Source organism: Pristiophorus japonicus, chromosome 9 (assembly GCF_044704955.1).
Source record: "Pristiophorus japonicus isolate sPriJap1 chromosome 9, sPriJap1.hap1, whole genome shotgun sequence".
NCBI lineage: Eukaryota > Metazoa > Chordata > Chondrichthyes > Pristiophoridae > Pristiophorus > Pristiophorus japonicus.
The window spans coordinates 229264914-229286526 of record NC_091985.1 but is presented as its reverse complement, the minus strand read 5'-3'; the positions used below and the strand labels follow the sequence as shown (position 1 = coordinate 229286526).

At 57.9% G+C, this 21613-nt stretch overlaps 1 protein-coding gene across 1 annotated transcript in view; it reads left to right on the top strand.

The window, feature by feature from the left end:
• Positions 1 to 3751: 3751 nt before the first annotated feature.
• LOC139273856 (catenin delta-1-like) overlaps positions 3752 to 21613 on the top strand; it is a 55284-nt gene continuing 37422 nt past the window's right edge. The window contains 6 exon segments of the mRNA XM_070890931.1: positions 3752 to 4297; positions 10552 to 10895; positions 10898 to 11017; positions 12883 to 13066; positions 17490 to 17607; positions 20971 to 21130. Coding sequence (XP_070747032.1) covers positions 3780 to 4297; positions 10552 to 10895; positions 10898 to 11017; positions 12883 to 13066; positions 17490 to 17607; positions 20971 to 21130 — 1444 coding nt within the window. The 5' untranslated portion in view covers positions 3752 to 3779.

Sequence of the window (21613 nt, the reverse complement as noted above, 5' to 3'; positions counted from 1 at the left end):
AGATCGGTCGCCATAGAGAGAGAGAGAGATCGGTCGCCATAGAGAGAGAGAGATAGAGATCGGTCGCCATAGAGAGAGAGAGAGAGAGAGAGAGAGAGATCGGTCGCCATAGAGAGAGAGAGAGATCGGTCGCCAGAGAGAGAGAGAGAGAGAGATCAGTCGAGAGAGAGAGAGATTGGTCGCCATAGAGAGAGAGAGAGAGAGAGAGAGATGGGTCGCCATAGAGAGAGAGTGAGAGCGAGAGAGAGATCGGTCGCCATAGAGAGAGAGAGAGAGAGAGAGAGATCGGTCGCCAGAAGGGGGCGGGGAGAGAGAGAGATCGGTCGCCATAGAGAGAGAGAGAGAGAGAGAGAGAGATCGGTCGCCATAGAGAGAGAGAGAGAGAGAGATCGGTCGACAGAGAGAGAGAGAGAGAGAGAGATCGGTCGCCAGAGAGAGATCAGTCGCCAGAGAGAGAGAGAGAGAGAGAGAGAGAGAGATAGAGAGAGCGAGATCGGTCGTCATAGAGAGAGAGAGAGAGAGATCAGTGGCCAGAGAGAGAGAGAGATCAGTCGCCCGCCATAGAGAGAGAGAGAGAGAGAGAGAGAGAGAGATCGGTCGCCATAGAGAGAGAGAGAGAGAGATCGGTCGCCATAGAGAGAGAGAGAGAGAGAGAGAGAGAGATCAGTCGCCAGAGAGAGAGAGAGATCAGTCGCCATAGAGAGAGAGAGAGATCGGTCGCCATAGAGAGAGAGAGAGAGATCAGTCGCCAGAGAGAGAGAGAGAGAGAGAGAGATCAGTCGCCAGAGAGAGAGAGAGAGAGAGACCAGACGCCATAGAGAGAGAGATCAGTCGCCATAGAGAGAGAGTGAGAGAGAGAGATCAGTCGTCATAGAGAGAGAGAGAGAGAGATCAGTCGCCATAGAGAGAGAGAGAGAGATCAGTCGCCATAGAGAGAGAGAGAGATCAGTCGCCATAGAGAGAGAGAGAGAGAGATCAGTCGCCAGAGAGAGAGAGAGAGAGAGATCGGTCGCCATCGAGAGAGAGAGAGAGAGAGAGAGAGAGAGAGATCAGTCGCCATAGAGAGAGAGAGATCAGTCGCCATAGAGAGAGAGAGATCAGTCGAGAAAGAGAGAGAGAGAGAGAGAGAGCGATCAGTCGCCATAGAGAGAGAGAGAGAGAGAGAGATCAGTCGCCAGAGAGAGAGAGAGAGAGAGAGAGAGAGAGAGAGATCGGTCGCTAAAGAGAGAGAGAGAGAGAGAGAGAGGGAGAGAGGGGGAGAGAGAGATCGGTCGCTAAAGAGAGAGAGAGGGGGAGAGAGAGATCGGTCGCCAGAGAGAGAGAGAGAGAGAGAGATCGGTCGCCATAGAGAGAGAGAGAGAGAGAGAGAGAGATCAGTCGCCATAGAGAGAGAGAGAGAGAGAGAGCGATCAGTCGCCATAGAGAGAGAGAGAGAGAGAGATCAGTCGCCAGAGAGAGAGAGAGAGAGAGAGAGAGAGAGAGAGCGAGATCGGTCGCCAGAGAGAGAGAGAGAGAGAGAGAGAGAGAGAGAGGGGGAGAGAGAGAGAGAGATCAGTCGCCATAGAGAGAGAGAGAGAGAGAGAGATTGATCGCCATAGAGAGAGAGAGAGAGAGAGAGATCGGTCGCCATAGAGAGAGAGAGAGAGAGAGAGAGAGATCGGTCGCCATAGAGAGAGAGAGAGAGAGAGATCGGTCGCCATAGAGAGAGAGAGAGAGAGAGAGAGAGAGAGAGAGAGAGATCGGTCGCCATAGAGAGAGAGAGAGATCGGTCGCCAGAGAGAGACAGAGAGAGATCAGTCGCCATAGAGAGAGAGAGAGAGAGATCGGTCGCCATAGAGAGAGAGAGAGAGAGAGAGAGAGAGAGATCGGTCGCCATAGAGAGAGATCGCCATAGAGAGAGAGAGAGAGAGAGAGAGAAAGAGATCGCCATAGAGAGAGAGAGAGATCGGTCGCCATAGAGAGAGAGAGAGATCGGTCGCCAGAGAGAGAGAGAGAGATCGGTCGCCAAAGAGAGAGAGAGAGAGAGAGAGAGAGAGAGAGATCAGTCGCCATATATAGAGAGAGAGAGAGAGAGATCAGTTGCCAGAGAGAGAGAGAGATCGGTCGCCATAGAGAGAGAGAGAGAGAGAGAGATCAGTCGCCAGAGAGAGAGAGAGAGAGAGAGAGAGAGAGAGAGAGAGAGAGAGAGAGATCGGTCGCCATAGAGAGAGAGAGAGATCAGTCGCCATAGAGAGAGAGAGAGAGAGAGATCAGTCGAGAGAGAGAGAGAGAGAGAGATCAGTCGCCATAGAGAGAGAGAGAGAGAGAGAGAGAGAGATCGGTCGCCAAAGAGAGAGAGAGAGAGAGAGAGAGAGAGAGATCAGTCGCCATAGAGAGAGAGAGAGAGAGATCAGTCGCCATAGAGAGAGAGAGAGAGATCAGTCGCCATAGAGAGAGAGAGAGAGAGATCGGTCGCCATAGAGAGAGAGAGAGAGAGAGAGAGAGATCAGTTGCTTTTGAGAGAGAGAGAGATCAGTCGAGAGAGAGAGAGAGAGAGAATCAGTCGCCATAGAGAGAGAGAGAGAGAGAGTCAGTCGCCATAGAGAGAGAGAGAGAGATCAGTCGAGAGAGAGAGAGAGATCAGTCGCCATAGAGAGAGAGAGAGATTGGTCGCCATAGAGAGAGAGAGAGAGAGAGAGAGAGAGATCGGTCGCCATAGAGAGAGAGAGAGATCAGTCGAGAGAGAGAGATCGGTCGAGAGAGAGAGAGATCAGTCGCCATAGAGAGAGAGAGAGAGAGATCAGTCGCCATAGAGAGAGAGATCAGTCGAGAGAGAGAGAGAGAGAGAGATCGGTCGCCAGAGAGAGAGAGATCAGTCGAGAGAGAGAGAGAGAGAGATCAGTCGCCATAGAGAGAGAGAGAGAGAGAGATCGGTCGCCAGAGAGAGAGGAGAGAGAGAGAGATCAGTCGCCAGAGAGAGAGAGAGAGAGAGATCGATCGGTCGCCATAGAGAGAGAGATCGGTTGCCAGAGAGAGAGAGAGAGAGAGATCGGTCGACAGAGAGAGAGAGAGAGAGAGAGAGAGAGAGAGGATTTCATTGAAACATATAAAATTTTTACAGGGCTTGACGGAATAGATGTGTGCAGGATGATTCCCTGGGCTGGGAATCTAGAACCAGGGGTCAGTATCTCTGCACTAGGGGTCGGCCATTTAGGCCTGAGATGAGGAGGGATTTCTTCACTCAGGGGTAGGTGAATCTTTGGAATTCTCTACCCCAGAGGGCTGTGGAGCCTCAGTCTTTGAGTGTCGTCAAGGCTGAGATCGAGAGATTTTTGGACATTCAGGGAATCGAGGGATATGGGGATCGGGCGGGAAAGTGGAGTTGAGGTCGAAGATCAGCCGTGATCTCATTGACTGGCGGAGCAGGCTCGAGGGGCCCAATGGCCGACCCCTGCTCCTATTTCTTCGTTTGGTCCAGATGGACGATGAGGGATGGGTGAAGATGGAGTTTGGGGGTGAAGATGGAGTTTGGGGGCGAGATGAGAATAGAATGGGATGGCAAGTCAATCCAAGATGGCGGACGATGGGGAGGGAGTGGGGGGGGATTGAGGGGCCGAATGGCCTATTCCTCCTATTATGTTACCAGTCCAAATTACGGGCTGGTGGGGTAATGAACCACTCCTGGGGTAACGAAGGGATGGCAAAAAAAACAAGATGGTGGCCAGCCGCTGATGGTGGACTTGTCCCTTTTTTTTTTTTTGGAACAGGTGAAGAAGGTCATCAAGACGGTGACCACCCGGATGGTCCACGAGCTGCCCAGCGACCAGCTCTCGCTGGACGGATCCTCCCTCCAGGGGGGCTACAGCCAGACCCTGGACCGCAAGTTCCGCAGCAACGGCGAGGGCTACCCGGGGCCACAGGGCAGCTCCACCGTCCCGCGGGGCTACTCCTACCAGGAGGCCTACGGCGGCCGGCCCCAGGCCCCGCCCCGCGGCTACCTCCCGGACCCAGACGGCTACGGCAGCCTCTCCCGCGGCGCCCGCATCGACCAGCGCTACCAGCCAGGCGTGGTGGTGGCCGACGGCTACCGGGGTCCGGGCCGCCTCGACCTCTACGGGGCCCAGCCCCAGGTGCGCCAAGGCAGCAACTTCAATCTCAACCAGTCGCACCCCGAGCGCTTCATGTCGGAGCCCTACGGGCTGGAGGACGACCAGCGCAGCGTGGGATTCGACGAGCCTGACTACGGCCTGGGCCACGACTACTCCACCGCCAAGAGGTCGGCCACGCCGTCCGAACTCCACACCCGGTACCTTCGCAGGTAGACACGGCGCAGAGCTGCTCCTCCCCCTGACAGTGCGTACCCAGTGTCAGCATCGAGCGCTCCCAGGGCACCGGTTAGATACAGTGCAGGGCCCCCTCTACATTACCCTGACAGTGTGTCCCCACTTTATACCCAGTGTCAGCATCGAGTGCTCCCAGGGCAGGTACAGCACGGGTTAGATACAGTGTAGGGCTCCCTCTACATTACCCTGACAATGTGTCCCCACTTTATACCCAGTGTCAGCATCGAGCGCTCCCAGGGCAGGTACAGCACGGGTTAGATACAGTGTAGGGCTCCCTCTACATTACCCTGACAGTGTGTCCCCACTTTATACCCAGTGTCAGCATCGAGTGCTCCCAGGGCAGGTACAGCACGGGTTAGATACAGTGTAGGGCTCCCTCTACATTACCCTGACAATGTGTCCCCACTTTATACCCAGTGTCAGCATCGAGTGGTCCCAGGGCAGGTACAGCACGGGTTAGATACAGTGTAGGGCTCCTTCTACATTACCCTGACAGTGTGTCCCCACTTTATACCCAGTGTCAGCATCGAGTGCTCCCAGGGCAGGTACAGCACGGGTTAGATACAGTGTAGGGCTCCCTCTACATTACCCTGACAGTGTGTCCCCCACTTTATACCCAGTGTCAGCATCGAGTGCTCCCAGGGCAGGTACAGCACGGGTTAGATACAGTGTAGGGCTCCCTCTACATTACCCTGACAGTGTGTCCCCACTTTATACCCAGTGTCAGCATCGAGTGCTCCGAGGGCAGGTACAGCACGGGTTAGATACAGTGCAGGGCTCCCTCTACATTACCCTGACAGTGTGTCCCCACTTTATACCCAGTTTCCCTCTAGTCCCCTAAATCTCCTATCGATGATAGAAACATAGAAAATAGGTGCAGGAGTAGGCCATTCAGCCCTTCGAGCCTGCACCACCATTCAGTGTGATCATGGTTGATCATTCCCTCAGTACCCCTTCCTGCTTCCTCTCCATACCCCTTGATCCCTTTAGCCGTAAGGGCCATAGCTAACCCCCTCTTGAATATATCAAAAGAACTGGCATCAACAACTATCTGCGGTTGAGAATTCCACAGGTTAACAACTCTGAGTGAAGAAGTTTCTCCTCATCTCAGTCCTAAATGGCTTGCCCCTTATCCTTAGACTGTGTCCCCTGGTTCTAGACTTCCCCAACATCGGGAACATTCTTCCTGCATCTAACCTGTCCAGTCCCGTCAGAATCTTATATGTTTCTATGAGATCCCCCCTCATCCTTGTAAACTCCAATGTATAAAGGCCCAGTTGATCCAGTCTCTCCTCATATGTCAGTCCAGCCATCCCGGGAATCAGTCTGGTGAACCTTCGCTGCACTCCCTCAATAGCAAGAACGTCCTTCCTCAGATTAGGAGACCAAAACTGAACACAATATTCCAGGTGAGGCCTCACCAAGGCCCTAATAACTACAGTAAGACCTCCCTGCTCCGATACTCTAAACCTCCAGCTATGAAGGCCAACATACCATTTGCCTTCTTCACCACCTGCTGTACCTGCATGCCAACTTTCAATGACCGATGAACCATGACACCCAGGTCTCGTTGCACCTCCCCTTTTCCTAATCTGCCGCCATTCAGATAATATTCTGCCTTCCTGTTTTTGCCCCCAAAATGGATAACCTCACATTTATCCACATTATACTGCATCTGCCATGCATATGTTCACTCACCTAACCTGTCCAAGTCACCCTACAGCCTCTTAGCATCCTCCTCACAGCTCACACCGCCACCCAGCTTAGTGTCATCTGCAAACTTGGAGATATTACATTCTCTATTCCTTGATCCAAATCATTAATGTATATTGTAAATAGCTGGGGTCCCAGCACTGAGCCCTGCGGCACCCCACTAGTCACTGCCTGCCATTCTGAAAAGGACCCGTTTACCCCGACTCTCTGCTTCCTGTCTGCTATCCTCGTCAGTACATTACCCCCAATACCATGTCCTTTGATTTTGCACACCAATCTCTTGTGTGGGACCTTGTCAAAAGCCTTTTGAAAGTCCAAATACACCACATCCACTGGTTCTCCCTTGTCCACTCTACTAGTTACATCCTCAAAAAATTCCAGAAGATTTGTCAAGCATGATTTCCCTTTCATAAGACCATGCTGACTTGGACCGATCTTGTCACTGCTTTCCAAATGCGCTGCTATTTCATCTTTAATAATTGATTCCAACATTTTCTCCACTACTGATGTCAGACTAACCGGTAAATAATTAAAAAGTGATGTTACATTAGCTACCCTCCAGTCCATAGGAACTGATCCAGAGTCGATAGACTGTTGGAAAATGATCACCAATGCATCCACTATTTCTGGGGCCACTTAAGTACTCTGGCATCTCAGAGTAATCAGGCCCCGGGGATTTATTGGCCTTCAATCCCATCAATTTCCCTAACACAATTTCCCACCTAATAAGGATATCCTTCAGTTCCTCCTCCTCACTAGACCCTCGGTCCCCTAGTACATCCGGAAGGTTATTTGTGTCTTCCTTCGTGAAGACAGAACCAAAGTATTTGTTCAACTGATCTGCCATTTCTTTGTTCCCCATTATAAATTCACCTGAATCTGACTGCAAGGGACCTACGTTTGTCTTCACTAATCTTTTTCTCTTCACATATTTATAGAAGGTTTTGCAGTCAGTTTTTATCTTCCATGCAAGCTTCCTCTTGTACTCTATTTCCCCCTGTTAATTAACCCCTTTGTCCTCCTCTGCTGAATTCTAAATTTCTGCCAGTCCTCAGGTTTGCTGCTTTTTCTGGCCAATTTATATGCCTCTTCCTTGGATTTAACACTATCCTTAATTTCCCTTGTTAGCCACGGTTGAGCCACCTTCCCCATTTTATTTTTACTCCAGATAGGGATGTAAGAATTAGGAACAGGAGTAGGCCATCTAGCCCTCGAGCCTGTACAATTGTTGAAGTTCATCCATGTGATCTTTAAATGTTTGCCATTGCCTATCCACCGTCAACCCTTTAAGTATCACTCGCCAGTCTATTCTAGCCAATTCACGTCTCATACCATCGAAGTTACCCAAGTTCAGCACCCTAGTCTCTGAATTAACTGTGTCACTCTCCATCTTAATAAAGAATTCTACCATATTATGGTCACTCTTCCCCAAGGGGCCTCGCACAACAAGATTGTTAATTAGTCCTTTCTCATTACACATCACCCAGTCTAGGATGGCCAACCCTCTAGTTGGTTCCTCAACATATTGGTCTCGAAAACCATCCCTTATACACTCCAGGAAATCCTCCACCGCATTGCGACCAGTTTGGTTAGCCCAATCTATATGTAGATTAAAGTCGCCCATGATTACTGCTGTACCTTTATTGCACGCATTCCTAATTTCCTGTTTGATGCTGTCCCCAACCTCACTACTACTGTTTGGAGGTCTGTACACAACTCCCACTAGTGTTTTCTGCCCTTTGATATTCCGTAGCTCCACCCATACCGATTCCACATCATGCAAGCTAATGTCCTTCCTTATTATTGCATTAATTTCCTCTTTAACCACCTAAATGTTGAATACCCCTGGATGTTGAGTTCCCAGCCTTGGTCACCCTGGAGTGATGCCAATTGTATCTCATTCATTAATTGCTGCCTGTGCAGTTAGTTCTTCCACCTTATTCCGAATACTCCTCGCATTGTGGCACAGAGCCTTCAGGCTTGTCTTTTTAACACCCTTTGCCCCTTTAGAATTTTGCTGCAATGTGGCCCTTTTTGATTTTTGCCTTGGGTTTCTCTGCCCTCCGCTTTTACTTTTACTTCTTTCTATCTTTTGCTTCTGCCCGCATTCTACTTCCCTCTGTCTCCCTGCACAGGTTCTCATCCCCCTGCCATATTACTTTAACCCCTCCCCAACAGCACTAGCAAACACTCCCCCTAGTACATCCCTCTAGTCCCCTAACTCTCCCATTGTAGACCAGCCGTGCCGTCAGTGGGTTCCCCGGGGAAGGGTCAGTGGGTTCCCCGGGGAAGGGTCAGAGGTGGGGGGGCGGCAGGGTTCCCCTGGGGAAGGGTCGGGGGGAGGGGGTGTTTCCCCGGGGAAGGGTCGGGGGGACTGGGTGTTCCCCCGGGGAAGGGTCGGGGGGAGGGGGTGTTTTCCCGGGGAAGGGTCGGGGGGAGGGGGTGTTTCCCCGGGGAAGGGTCGGGGGGAGGGGGTGTTTCCCCGGGGAAGGGTCGGGGGGCGGCAGGGTTCCCCTGGGGAAGGGTCGGGGGGAGGGGGTGTTTCCCCGGGGAAGGGTCGGGGGGAGGGGGTGTTTCCCCGGGGAAGGGTCGGGGGGCGGCAGGGTTCCCCTGGGGAAGGGTCGGGGGGAGGGGGTGTTTCCCCGGGGAAGGGTCGGGGGGAGGGGGTGTTTCCCCTGGGGAAGGGTCGGGGGGAGGGGGTGTTTCCCCTGGGGAAGGGTCGGGGGGAGGGGTGTTTCCCCGGGGAAGGGTCGGGGGGAGGGGGTGTTTCCCCTGGGGAAGGGTCGGGGGGAGGGGGTGTTTCCCCTGGGGAAGGGTCGGGGGGAGGGGGTGTTTCCCCTGGGGAAGGGTCGGGGGAGGGGGTGTTTCCCCGGGGAAGGGTCGGGGGGAGGGGGTGTTTCCCCTGGGGAAGGGTCGGGGGGAGGGGGTGTTTCCCCTGGGGAAGGGTCGGGGGGAGGGGGTGTTTCCCCGGGGAAGGGTCGGGGGGAGGGGGTGTTTCCCCTGGGGAAGGGTCGGGGGGAGGGGGTGTTTCCCTGGGGAAGGGTCGGGGGGAGGGGGTGTTTCCCCTGGGGAAGGGTCGGGGGGAGGGGGTGTTTCCCCTGGGGAAGGGTCGGGGGGAGGGGGTGTTTCCCCGGGGAAGGGTCGGGGGGAGGGGGTGTTTCCCCGGGGAAGGGTCGGGGGGAGGGGGTGTTTCCCCTGGGGAAGGGTCGGGGGGAGTGGGTGTTTCCCCGGGGAAGGGTCGGGGGGAGGGGGTGTTTCCCCTGGGGAAGGGTCGGGGGGAGGGGGTGTTTCCCCTGGGGAAGGGTCGGGGGGAGGGGGTGTTTCCCCTGGGGAAGGGTCGGGGGGAGGGGGTGTTTCCCTGGGGAAGGGTCGGGGGGAGGGGGTGTTTCCCCGGGGAAGGGTCGGGGGGAGGGGGTGTTTCCCTGGGGAAGGGTCGGGGGGAGGGGGTGTTTCCCCGGGGAAGGGTCGGGGGAGGGGGTGTTCCCCTGGGGAAGGGTCGGGGGGAGGGGGTGTTTCCCTGTTTCCCTGGGGAAGGGTCGGGGGGGAGGGGTGTTTCCCTGGGGAAGGGTCGGGGGTCGGGGGTGTTTCCCCGGGGAAGGGTCGGGGTCGGGGGTGTTTCCCTGGGGAAGGGTCGGGGGGAGGGGGTGTTCCCCTGGGGAAGGGTCGGGTGGGGGTGGGGGTTCCCCTGGGGAAGGGTCGGGGTGGGGGTGGGGGTTCCCCTGGGGAAGGGTCGGGGGGAGGGGGTGTTCCCCTGGGGAAGGGTCGGGGGAGGGGGTGTTCCCCGGGGAAGGGTCGGGGGGAGGGGGTGTTTCCCCTGGGGAAGGGTCGGGGGGGGGGGGTGTTTCCCTGGGGAAGGGTCGGGGGGAGGGGGTGTTTCCCCGGGGAAGGGTCGGGGGGAGGGGGTGTTTCCCCGGGAAGGGTCGGGGGGAGGGGGTGTTTCCCGGGGAAGGGTCGGGGGGAGGGGGTGTTTCCCCGGGGAAGGGTCGGGGGGAGGGGGTGTTTCCCCGGGGAAGGGTCGGGGGGAGGGGGTGTTTCCCGGGGAAGGGTCGGGGGGAGGGGGGTGTTTCCCCGGGGAAGGGTCGGGGGGAGGGGGTGTTTCCCCGGGGAAGGGTCGGGGGGAGGGGGTGTTTCCCCGGGGAAGGGTCGGGTGGGGGTGGGGGTTCCCGGGGAAGGGTCGGGGGGGAGTGGGGGTGGGGGTTCCCTGGGGAAGGGGAGGGGGGGGAGGAGGGGGTGTGTTCCCCGGGGAAGGGTCGGGTGGGAGTGGGGGTGGGGGTTCCCCGGGGAAGGGGAGGGGGGTGTTCCCCGGGGAAGGGGACGGGGCTGTTCCCCAGGGAAGGGTCGGGGGGTGGGGGGGCGGAAGGGGTGTGTTCCCCGGGGAAGGGTCGGGGGGAGGGGGTGTTTCCCCGGGGAAGGGTCGGGGGGGGGGGGAGCGACATGTGGAGGGTGTGATGTAGCCCAAAGCCTAAGGCCGTCTCTCTGCCTTTCTGTCTCTCTCTCTCTCTCTCCGCCCCAAAAGCCGGAGCTTCGATGACCCCCTGGCGGACGACATGCGCTCGGAGCACGACGCCTTCTACTGGGCTCCCCTGGCGCAGGCGGAGCGGGCAGGCAGCATGGCCAGCCTGCAGAGCGCCCGCAAGGACCCGGCGGCCTGGCGGCAGCCCGAGCTGCCCGAGGTTATCGCCATGCTCAGCTACAAGCTGGACGCGGTCAAGTCCAACGCGGCGGCCTACCTCCAGCACCTCTGCTACCGCAACGACAAGCTGAAGACCGAAGTGCGGCGACTGAAGGGTATCCCCGTGCTGGTGGAGCTGCTCGACCACCCCCGCAAGGAGGTCCACCACGGGGCCTGCGGGGCCCTCAAGACATCTCCTACGGCCGCGACCCCGACAACAAGAAGGCCATCAAGAACTGCGACGGCGTGCCCTCCCTGGTCCGCCTGCTGAGGAAGGCCCGCGACATGGACCTCAACGAGGTCATCACGGGTATGTTCGGGGGAGGGGGGGGGGAGAGCGTGTTCGGGGAGGGGGGGGAGAGGGAGGCAGAGAGATGTGGGGGGGGGGGGGTGGGAAGAGAGATGGAGGGTGGGGAGGAGAGGGAGGGAGAGGGATGCGGGGGGGAGAGGGAGAGGGATGCGGGGGGGGGAGAGAGAGGGAGGCAGAGATGTGGGGGGGGGGAGAAGAGGGGGGGAAGGGGAGAGATTGGGGGGGGGAGAGGGAGGGAGAGAGATGCGGGGGGGGGGGGGAAGAGAGAGAGAGATGCGGGGGGGGAGGGAGAGAGATGTGGGGGTGGGGGAGGGAGAGAGATGCTGGGGGGGGGGAGGGAGAGAGATGTGGGGGTGGGGGAGGGAGAGAGATGCTGGGGGCGGGGGGGGGAGGGAGAGAGATGTGGGGGTGGGGGAGGGAGAGAGATGCTGGGGGGGGGTGGGGAGGGAGAGAGATGTGGGGGTGGGGGAGGGAGAGAGATGCTGGGGGCGGGGGGGGGAGGGAGAGAGATGTGGGGGTGGGGGAGGGAGAGAGATGCTGGGGGGGGGTGGGGAGGGAGAGAGATGTGGGGGTGGGGGAGGGAGAGAGATGCTGGGGGCGGGGGGGGGAGGGAGAGAGATGTGGGGGTGGGGGAGGGAGAGAGATGCTGGGGGGGGGTGGGGAGGGAGAGAGATGTGGGGGTGGGGGAGGGAGAGAGATGCTGGGGGCGGGGGGGGGAGGGAGAGAGATGCGGGGGGGGTGGGGAGAGGGAGGGAGAGAGAGGCAGAGATGTGGGGGCGGGGAGAGGGAGGCAGAGAGATGTGGGGGGGGGGGGGTGATGGGGAGAGGGGGGGGGAAGGGGAGAGAGATGGGAGGGGGGGGGAAGGGGAGAGATTGGGGAGGGGCGGGAGAGGGAGGGAGAGAGATGCAGGGGGGAGAGGGAGGGACAAGCAGAGAGACGGGGGAGGGAGGGAAGGAAGGAGAGAGATGGGGCGGTGAACAAGGGAAGGAGATGCAACACCGGGGGGGGTGGGGAGAGAATCAATTTCTGCAGTGCCCTTCACAACATCCGGAGGTCCCAAAGCGAATCCCAACCAGTGACGTAGTTTTGAAATGCAGTCACTGTTGTCATGCAGGGAAGACGACAGATAATTTCCGCGCAGCTAGCTCCCACAATCAGCAATGTGATAAATCACCAGATAATCAATGTTCACTGATCAATATTGGGCCCAGGACCCCAGGGAGAACTCCCTGCTCATCCAGTAGTGGCCATGGGATCTTTTACATCCACCTGAGAGGGCACAAGGCGCCTCAGGTCAATGCTCCATTTGTAAAACAGCACCTCCGACAGTGCAGCACTCCGACATTACCCTGACAGTGTGTCCCCACTTTATACCCAGTGTCAGCATCGAGTGCTCCCAGGGCAGGTACAGCACGGGTTAGATACAGTGTAGGGCTCCCTCTACATTACCCTGACAGTGTGTCCCCCACTTTATACCCAGTGTCAGCATCGAGTGCTCCCAGGGCAGGTACAGCACGGGTCAGATACAGTGTAGGGCTCCCTCTACATTACCCTGACAGTGTGTCCCCACTTTATACCCAGTGTCAGCATCGAGTGCTCCCAGGGCAGGTACAGCACGGGTTAGATACAGTGTAGGGCTCCCTCTACATTACCCTGACAGTGTGTCCCCACTTTATACCCAGTGTCAGCATCGAGTGCTCCCAGGGCAGGTACAGCACGGGTTAGATACAGTGTAGGGCTCCCTCTACATTACCCTGACGGTGTGTCCCTAAAAAGAAGGGTCGGGGGAGAATTTGGCTGAGCATGTGAGGAATGCAGGGTCTGTGGCCATTCCCTCTGACGGACCCCTCTGTCGCCGCTCCAGGTACGCTGTGGAACCTCTCCTCGCACGATGCGGTGAAGATGGAGATTGTGGAGAATGCCGTGCCCGCCCTGTGCGATGAGGTGATCATCCCGCACTCGGGCTGGGAGCAGGAGGCCAACGAGGACTCCAAGCCGCGACATGTGGAGTGGGAGGGGGTGCTGACCAACACCGCTGGCTGCCTGAGGTACAGTGTGTGTGTGTGTGTGTCGTCCCCTTGCCCCCCCTACCCCCCCGGCATGGAGCCCGGCCGTCAAAACGTTCCCCTCCAACCCCACCGCGACATGTCCGCAGCGTAACTGGGACCGCCCATTCCCACCTCCGTAACATCGCCTGTCTTCGCCCCTTGCCTCAGCTCATCCGCTGCTGAAGCCCTCATCCGTGCCTTTGTTACCTCCAGACTTGACTATTCCAAAGCACTCCTGGCTGGCCTCCCACATTCTGCCCTACGTAAATTGGAGGTGATCCAAAACTTGGCTGCCCCGTGACCTAACTCGCACCAAGTCCCGCTCACCCATCACCCCTGTGCTCGCTGACCGACATTGGCTCCCGGTTAAGCAAGTCCCCTAACTCCCCCATCGAAGCCCATCCCTCCAGTCCCCTAACTCTCCCATCGAAGACCATCCCTCCAGTCCCCTAACTCTCCCATCGAAGACCATCCCTCCAGTCCCCTAACTCTCCCATCGAAGACCATCCCTCCAGTCCCCTAACTCTCCCATCGAAGACCATCCCTCCAGTCCCCTAACTCTCCCATCGAAGACCATCCCTCCAGTCCCCTAACTCTCCCATCGAAGACCATCCCTCTAGTCCCCTAACTCTCCCATCGAAGACCATCCCTCCAGTCCCCTAACTCTCCCATCGAAGACCATCCCTCCAGTCCCCTAACTCTCCCATCGAAGACCATCCCTCTAGTCCCCTAACTCTCCCATCGAAGACCATCCCTCCAGTCCCCTAACTCTCCCATCGAAGACCATCCCTCCAGTCCCCTAACTCTCCCATCGAAGACCATCCCTCCAGTCCCCTAACTCTCCCATCGAAGACCATCCGTCCAGTCCCCTAACTCTCCCATCGAAGACCATCCCTCCAGTCCCCTAACTCTCCCATCGAAGACCATCCCTCTAGACCCCTAACTCTCCCATCGAAGACCATCCCTCCAGTCCCCTAACTCTCCCATCGAAGACCATCCCTCCAGTCCCCTAACTCTCCCATCGAAGACCATCCCTCCAGTCCCCTAACTCCCCCATCGAAGACCATCCCTCCAGTCCCCTAACTCCCCCATCGAAGACCATCCCTCCAGTCCCCTAACTCTCCCATCGAAGACCATCCCTCCAGTCCCCTAACTCTCCCATCGAAGACCATCCCTCCAGTCTTCTAACTCTCCCATCGAAGACCATCCCTCCAGTCCCCTAACTCTCCCATCGAAGACCATCCCTCCAGTCCCCTAACTCTCCCATCGAAGACCATCCCTCCAGTCCCCTAACTCTCCCATCGAAGACCATCCCTCTAGTCCCCTAACTCCCCCATCGAAGACCATCCCTCCAGTCCCCTAACTCTCCCATCGAAGACCATCCCTCCAGTCCCCTAACTCTCCCATCGAAGACCATCCCTCCAGTCCCCTAACTCTCCCATCGAAGACCATCCCTCCAGTCCCCTAACTCTCCCATCGAAGACCATCCCTCTAGTCCCCTAACTCTCCCATCGAAGACCCATCCCTCCAGTCCCCTAACGCTCCCATCGAAGACCATCCCTCTAGTCCCCTAACTCCCCCATCGAAGACCATCCCTCCAGTCCCCTAACTCTCCCATCGAAGACCATCCCTCCAGTCCCCCAACTCTCCCATCGAAGACCATCCCTCCAGTCCCCCAACTCTCCCATCGAAGACCATCCCTCCAGTCCCCTAACGCTCCCATCGAAGACCATCCGTTCAGTCCCCTAACTCTCCCATCGAAGACCATCCCTCCAGTCCCCTAACTCCCCCATCGAAGACCATCCCTCCAGTCCCCTAACTCTCCCATCGAAGACCATCCCTCCAGTCCCCTAACTCCCCTATCGAAGACCATCCCTCCAGTCCCCTAACTCCCCCATCGAAGACCATCCCTCCAGTCCCCTAACTCTCCCATCGAAGACCATCCCTCCAGTCCCCTAACTCTCCCATCGAAGACCATCCCTCCAGTCCCCTAACTCCCCCATCGAAGACCATCCCTCCAGTCCCCTAACTCTCCCATCGAAGACCATCCCTCCAGTCCCCTAACTCCCCTATCGAAGACCATCCCTCCAGTCCCCTAACTCCCCCATCGAAGACCATCCCTCCAGTCCCCTAACTCTCCCATCGAAGACCATCCCTCCAGTCCCTTAACTCTCCCATCGAAGACCATCCCTCTAGTCCCCTAACTCTCCCATCGAAGACCATCCCTCCAGTCCCCTAACTCTCCCATCGAAGACCATCCCTCCAGTCCCCTAACTCTCCCATCGAAGACCATCCCTCCAGTCCCCTAACTCTCCCATCGAAGACCATCCCTCCAGTCCCCTAACTCCCCCATCGAAGACCATCCCTCCAGTCCCCTAACTCTCCCATCGAAGACCATCCCTCCAGTCCCCTAACTCTCCCATCGAAGACCAACCCTCCAGTCCCCTAACTCCCCCATCGAAGACCATCCCTCCAGACCCCTAACTCTCCCATCGAAGACCCATCCCTCCAGTCCCCTAACGCTCCCATCGAAGACCATCCCTCCAGTCCCCTAACTCTCCCATCGAAGACCATCCCTCCAGTCCCCTAACTCCCCCATCGAAGACCATCCCTCCAGTCCCCTAACTCTCCCATCGAAGACCATCCCTCCAGTCCCCTAACTCCCCTATCGAAGACCATCCCTCCAGTCCCCTAACTCCCCCATCAAAGACCATCCCTCCAGTCCCCTAACTCCCCCTTCGAAGACCATCCCTCCAGTCCCCTAACTCTCCCATCGAAGACCATCCCTCCAGTCCCCTAACTCTCCCATCGAAGACCAACCCTCCAGTCCCCTAACTCTCCCATCGAAGACCATCCCTCCAGTCCCCTAACTCCCCCATCGAAGACCATCCCTCTAATCCCCTAACTCCCCCATTGAAGACCATCCCTCTAGTCCCCTAACTCTCCCATCTAGTCCCCTAACTCTCCCATCGAAGACCATCCCTCCAGTCTCCTAACTCTCCCATCGAAGACCCATCCCTCCAGTCCCCTAACTCTCCCATCGAAGACCATCCCTCCAGTCCCCTAACTCTCCCATCGAAGACCATCCCTCCAGTCCCCTAACTCTCCCATCGAAGACCATCCCTCCAGTCCCCTAACTCTCCCATCGAAGACCATCCTTGGCTCCCGGTTAAGCAATGCCTTGATTTCAAAATTCTCTCATCTTTGGTTCCATGACCGCGCCCCTCCCTATCTCCGTAATCTCCTCCAGCCCCACAACTGCTGCGATTTGCGCTCCTCTAATTCTGCCCTCTTGTACATCTCTGATTATAATCGCTCAACCATTGGTGGCCGTGCCTTCTGTTGCCTGGGCTCCAAGCTCTGGAATTCAATGCGCCTCTCGCTCTCTTTCCTCCTTCAAGACACTCCTTAAAACCTACCTCTTTGACCAAGCTTTTAATCACCTAAACTAATTTCTCCTGATGCGGCTCTTTGTCAAATTTATTATCTATAATGCTCCTGTAAAGCACTGTGTTACAGGCGCGATATAAATACACGTTGTTGTTCTGACAGTGGAGTCTGTATCTGGGGCGCTGGGGTTGTGATTGTGCCCTGTCCCTCGGTCAAAGGTCTCGGAGGGGTGAAAGGTCAGTGCTTGACCCCACTGACCAGTTTCCCCCCCCAGCAGAGAGTGGGAGAGCCGCCTTCAATCCTCTCGTGTGCGGCTGGGCTTGATGCCCCCCCCCCCCCCCCCCCCCCCCAAGGTCACTATAAAAGGGGTGAAAGGTCAGTGGGCTGACCTCTGCCTCAGACCCATCGGTCCCTTTCCCTCCTTCTATGCATCTTGCCTCGAGAGTCATGGGGAAGGGGAGAAGGGTCATTCTCCACGGGGGTTGGGGTATCATCGGTTGGTTCACTCTCCCTTGGGGATGTGTGGGGGGTGGGGTCATGGATTACGTCACTCTTCCGGGAGGGGGCGGGTCATGGGTTGGCTCACTCTCCGCGGGGGGAGTGTGTCTCGGGTTGGCTCACTCACCCCGGGGGGGGGGGGGGGGGGGTCTCGGGTTGGCTCACTCTCCCGGGGGTGTCATGGGTTGGCTCACTCACCCCGGGGTGTGGTCTCCGGTTGGGTCATTGTCCCAGGGGGATGGGTTGGGGGGGGGGGGGGGTCATGGGTTGGCTCACTCTCCCCGGGGGGGTGGGACCTCGGCTTGGCTCACTCTCCCGGGGGTGTCATGGGTTGGGTCAGTCCCTGGTGGGGCGGTCACGGGTTGGCTCACTCCCGCGGGGGTGTCATGGGTTTGAACACTCTCCCCACAAAACCTGGGACCGGATGTTGAGGATTGCGCATTAAAGGGGGTGGTGCACACCAATACCAATACCAATACCCGGGGGGGGTGGGCGGGGGACACAATTGTCTGACGTCTGTGGTTCTGAATCCCAGGAACGTGAGCTCGGAGAAGAAGGAAGCACGGCAGAAACTGCGGGAGTGCAGCGGGCTGGTTGATGCCCTGATGCACATCGTCCAGTCCGAGATCAACCAAAAGGACGTGGACAGCAAGGTACCTGGGCCCGGGTCACGCTGGGGGAACGGGGAATTATAGACCAGCCAAGCTGAACACCCGTGGGAGGAGAAATAATGGAATCCCTGTTTAAATAAAAGAACATCGCTAAACCAATAATGCAGCAATGAAATAGTCAGCATGGATTTCAAAAGGGAAAGTCTTACTTGACCAACCTGATTGAATTTTTTGAAGAGGTATCCGGGAGAGTAGACAAGGGCAAGGCAGTCGATGTAATTTATCTAGACTTTCCAAAATTTTTGGCCAGCTACCTCATAATAGACTGATGAACAAGGTCAGAGAATGCAGAGTCAGGGGACAAGTAGCAGAATGGGTAGCCAGCTGGCTTCAAGACAGAAAGCAGAGAGTAGGGGTAAAAGGTGGGTAGCGGTGTTCCACAAGGTTCAGTGCTGGGACCACTGTTGTTCATAGAACCATAGAAATCTACAGCACGGGAGGAGGCCATTTCGGCCCATCGTGTCCGCGCCGGCCGACCAAGAGCTACCCGGCCTAATCCCACTTTCCAGCTCTCGGTCCGTAGCCCTGTAGGTTACGGCACATCCAGGTACTTTTTAAATGTGGTGAGGGTTTCTGCCTCTACCACCCTTTCGGGCCGTGAGTTCCAGACCCCCACCACCCTCTGGGTGAAGACATTTCCCCTCAAATCCCCTCTAAACCATCCCCCCAATTACTTTAAATCTATGCTGGGGAAATGCGTTTACTGGGTCTGAGAGCTGATAACATTCTGTGTGATGGAATACTCCCCACTTGCCTGGATGAGTGCAGCTCCAACAACACTCGAGAAGCTCGACACCATCCAGGACAAAGCAGCCACTTGATGGGCACCCCATCCACCACCTTAAACACCCACTCCCTCCACCACCGGCGCCCCCTGGCTGCAGTGTGTACCATCTACAAGATGCACTGCAGCAACTCGCCAAGGCTTCTTCAGCAGCACCTCCCAAACCCGCGACCTCTAACATCGAGAAGGACAAGGGCAGCAGGCGCATGGGAACACCACCACCTCCACGTTCCCCTCCGAGTCACACACCATCCCGACTTGGACGTATACCGGCCGTTCCTTCCTCGTCGCTGGGGCAAAATCCTAGCGCACCTTCCCTAACAGTGCTGTGGGAACACCATCACCACACGGACTGCAGCGGTTCAAGAAGGAGGCTCGCCACCATCTTCTCAAGGGCAATTAGGGATGGGCAATAAATGCTGGCCTTGCCAGCGATGTCCATGTTCCTTCTTGAACTGCTGGTAGTGATTTGTTACAACTGAGCGGTTTATTAGGACCACCTTTTTCCTTTCTTCATTGACGGGATGTGGGCATCGCGGTCAGGGTAGTTAAGATTCAACTGCTGTGGGGAAATTGTAGGGACAGTACTGAGGGAGTGCTGCACTGTGGGAGGGTCAGTACTGAGGGAGTGCCGCACTGTCTGAGGGACAGTACTGAGGGAGTGCTGCACTGTCTGAGGGACAGTACTGAGGGAGTGCCGCACTGTCTGAGGGACAGTACTGAGGGAGTGCTGCACTGTGGGAGGGGCAGTACTGAGGGAGTGCTGCACTGTGGGAGGGGCAGTACTGAGGGAGTGCTGCACTGTGGGAGGGGCAGTACTGAGGGAGCGCCGCACTGTGGGAGGGACAGTACTGAGGGAGTGCCGCACTGTCTGAGGGACAGTACTGAGGGAGTGCTGCACTGTCGGAGGGGCAGTACTGAGGGAGTGCTGCACTGTGGGAGGGGCAGTACTGAGGGAGTGCTGCACTGTGGGAGGGGTAGTACTGAGGGAGCGCCGCACTGTGGGAGGGTCAGTACTGAGGGAGTGCCGCACTGTCGGAGGGGCAGTACTGAGGGAGCGCCGCACTGTGGGAGGGTCAGTACTGAGGGAGTGCTGCACTGTCGGAGGGGCAGTACTGAGGGAGCGCCGCACTGTGGGAGGGACAGTACTGAGGGAGTGCCGCACTGTGGGAGGGGCAGTACTGAGGGAGCGCCGCACTGTGGGAGGGGCAGTACTGAGGGAGTGCTGCACTGTGGGAGGGGCAGTACTGAGGGAGTGCCGCACTGTGGGAGGGACAGTACTGAGGGAGTGACGCACTGTGGGAGGGGCAGTACTGAGGGAGCGCCGCACTGTGGGAGGGTCAGTACTGAGGGAGTGCCGCACTGTCGGAGAGGCAGTACTGTGGGAGTGCCGCACTGTCGGAGGGGCAGTACTGAGGGAGTGCCGCACTGTCGGAGGGGCAGTACTGAGGGAGTGCCGCACTGTCGGAGAGGCAGTACTGAGGGAGTGCCGCACTGTCGGAGAGGCAGTACTGTGGGAGTGCCGCACTGTCGGAGAGGCAGTACTGAGGGAGTGCTGCACTGTGGGAGGGGCAGTACTGAGGGAGTGCTGCACTGTGGGAGGGGCAGTACTGAGGGAGAGCTGCACTGTCGGAGGGTCAGTACTGAGGGAGTGCTGCACTGTGGGAGGGTCAGTACTGAGGGAGTGCCGCACTGTCGGAGAGGCAGTACTGTGGGAGCGCTGCACTGTGGGAGGGGCAGTACTGAGGGAGTGCTGCACTGTGGGAGGGGCAGTACTGAGGGAGTGCTGCACTGTGGGAGGGGCAGTACTGAGGGAGTGCTGCACTGTGGGAGGGTCAGTACTGAGGGAGTGCCGCACTGTCGGAGAGGCAGTACTGAGGGAGTGCCGCACTGTCGGAGAGGCAGTACTGAGGGAGTGCTGCACTGTCGGAGAGGCAGTACTGAGGGAGTGCTGCACTGTGGGAGGGTCAGTACTGAGGGAGTGCCGCACTGTCGGAGAGGCAGTACTGAGGGAGTGCTGCACTGTCTGAGGGACAGTACTGAGGGAGTGCCACACTGTGGGAGGGGCAGTACTGAGGGAGTGCTGCACTGTGGGAGGGGCAGTACTGAGGGAGTGCCGCACTGTCGGAGAGGCAGTACTGTGGGAGTGCCGCACTGTCGGAGGGGCAGTACTGAGGGAGTGCCGCACTGTCGGAGAGGCAGTACTGAGGGAGTGCCGCACTGTGGGAGGGGCAGTACTGAGGGAGTGCCGCACTGTGGGAGGGTCAGTACTGAGGGAGTGCCGCACTGTGGGAGGGGCAGTACTGAGGGAGTGCTGCACTGTGGGAGGGTCAGTACTGAGGAAGTGCCGCACTGTCGGAGAGGCAGTACTGAGGGAGTGCTGCACTGTGGGAGGGGCAGTACTGAGGGAGTGCTGCACTGTCGGAGGGGCAGTACTGAGGGAGTGCTGCACTGTCGGAGGGGCAGCACTGAGGGAGTGCCGCACTGTCGGAGGGGCAGTACTGAGGGAGTGATTCTTTCCTCACCACCCCCTCCTTGCCCTGTGTTTGCTTGTGTTGCAGCTGGTGGAGAACTGCGTCTGTCTGCTCCGCAACCTCTCCTTCCAGGTGCACAGGGAGATCCCGGATGCCGCCAGCTTCCAGGAGGTGACGTTGGGTCCGGCGGGAGCACCAGGAGCATCCCAGCAGAAGGCCAGCTGCTTCGGCGGGAAGAAGGGCAAAGGTAACGGGGCGGCGAGGTCGAGGGTCGTGGGAGCGACCTGGAGGGGGGGGGGGGAAGAGGGGGGAAGGGCGAGAGGAGCGGGGGAGTGGAGAAGTGGGTGGGTGGGGGGAAGGGGGAGAGGAGCCGGTGGGTGGGGAGGGGAGAGGAGGGGGGGGGAAGGGGTAGACGGGGAGGGGGGGGAAGGGCGAGAGGAGCGGGGGGGGGGGGAGGGGGGGGGGCCGGCCGGGGAGAGGGGGGGGGGGGGGGGCAAGAACGGACATCACGCGCAGCTCGGGTTCAATTCTGAATGGGGGACGTGTAAGGCCGCTGTTGACGAGGGTCCCGATGGTTTGAAGGGTGCCCTCTGGTCACTGGGCAAAGGTGGCAGATGTTTGAACCCCCTCCCGTCCCTGGTGAGACCGCACCTCTGGAGTATTGTGCACAGTTTTAGTCTCCTTACCGAAGGAAGGCCATAGAAGGGAGTCACTAAACTCATTCCTGGGA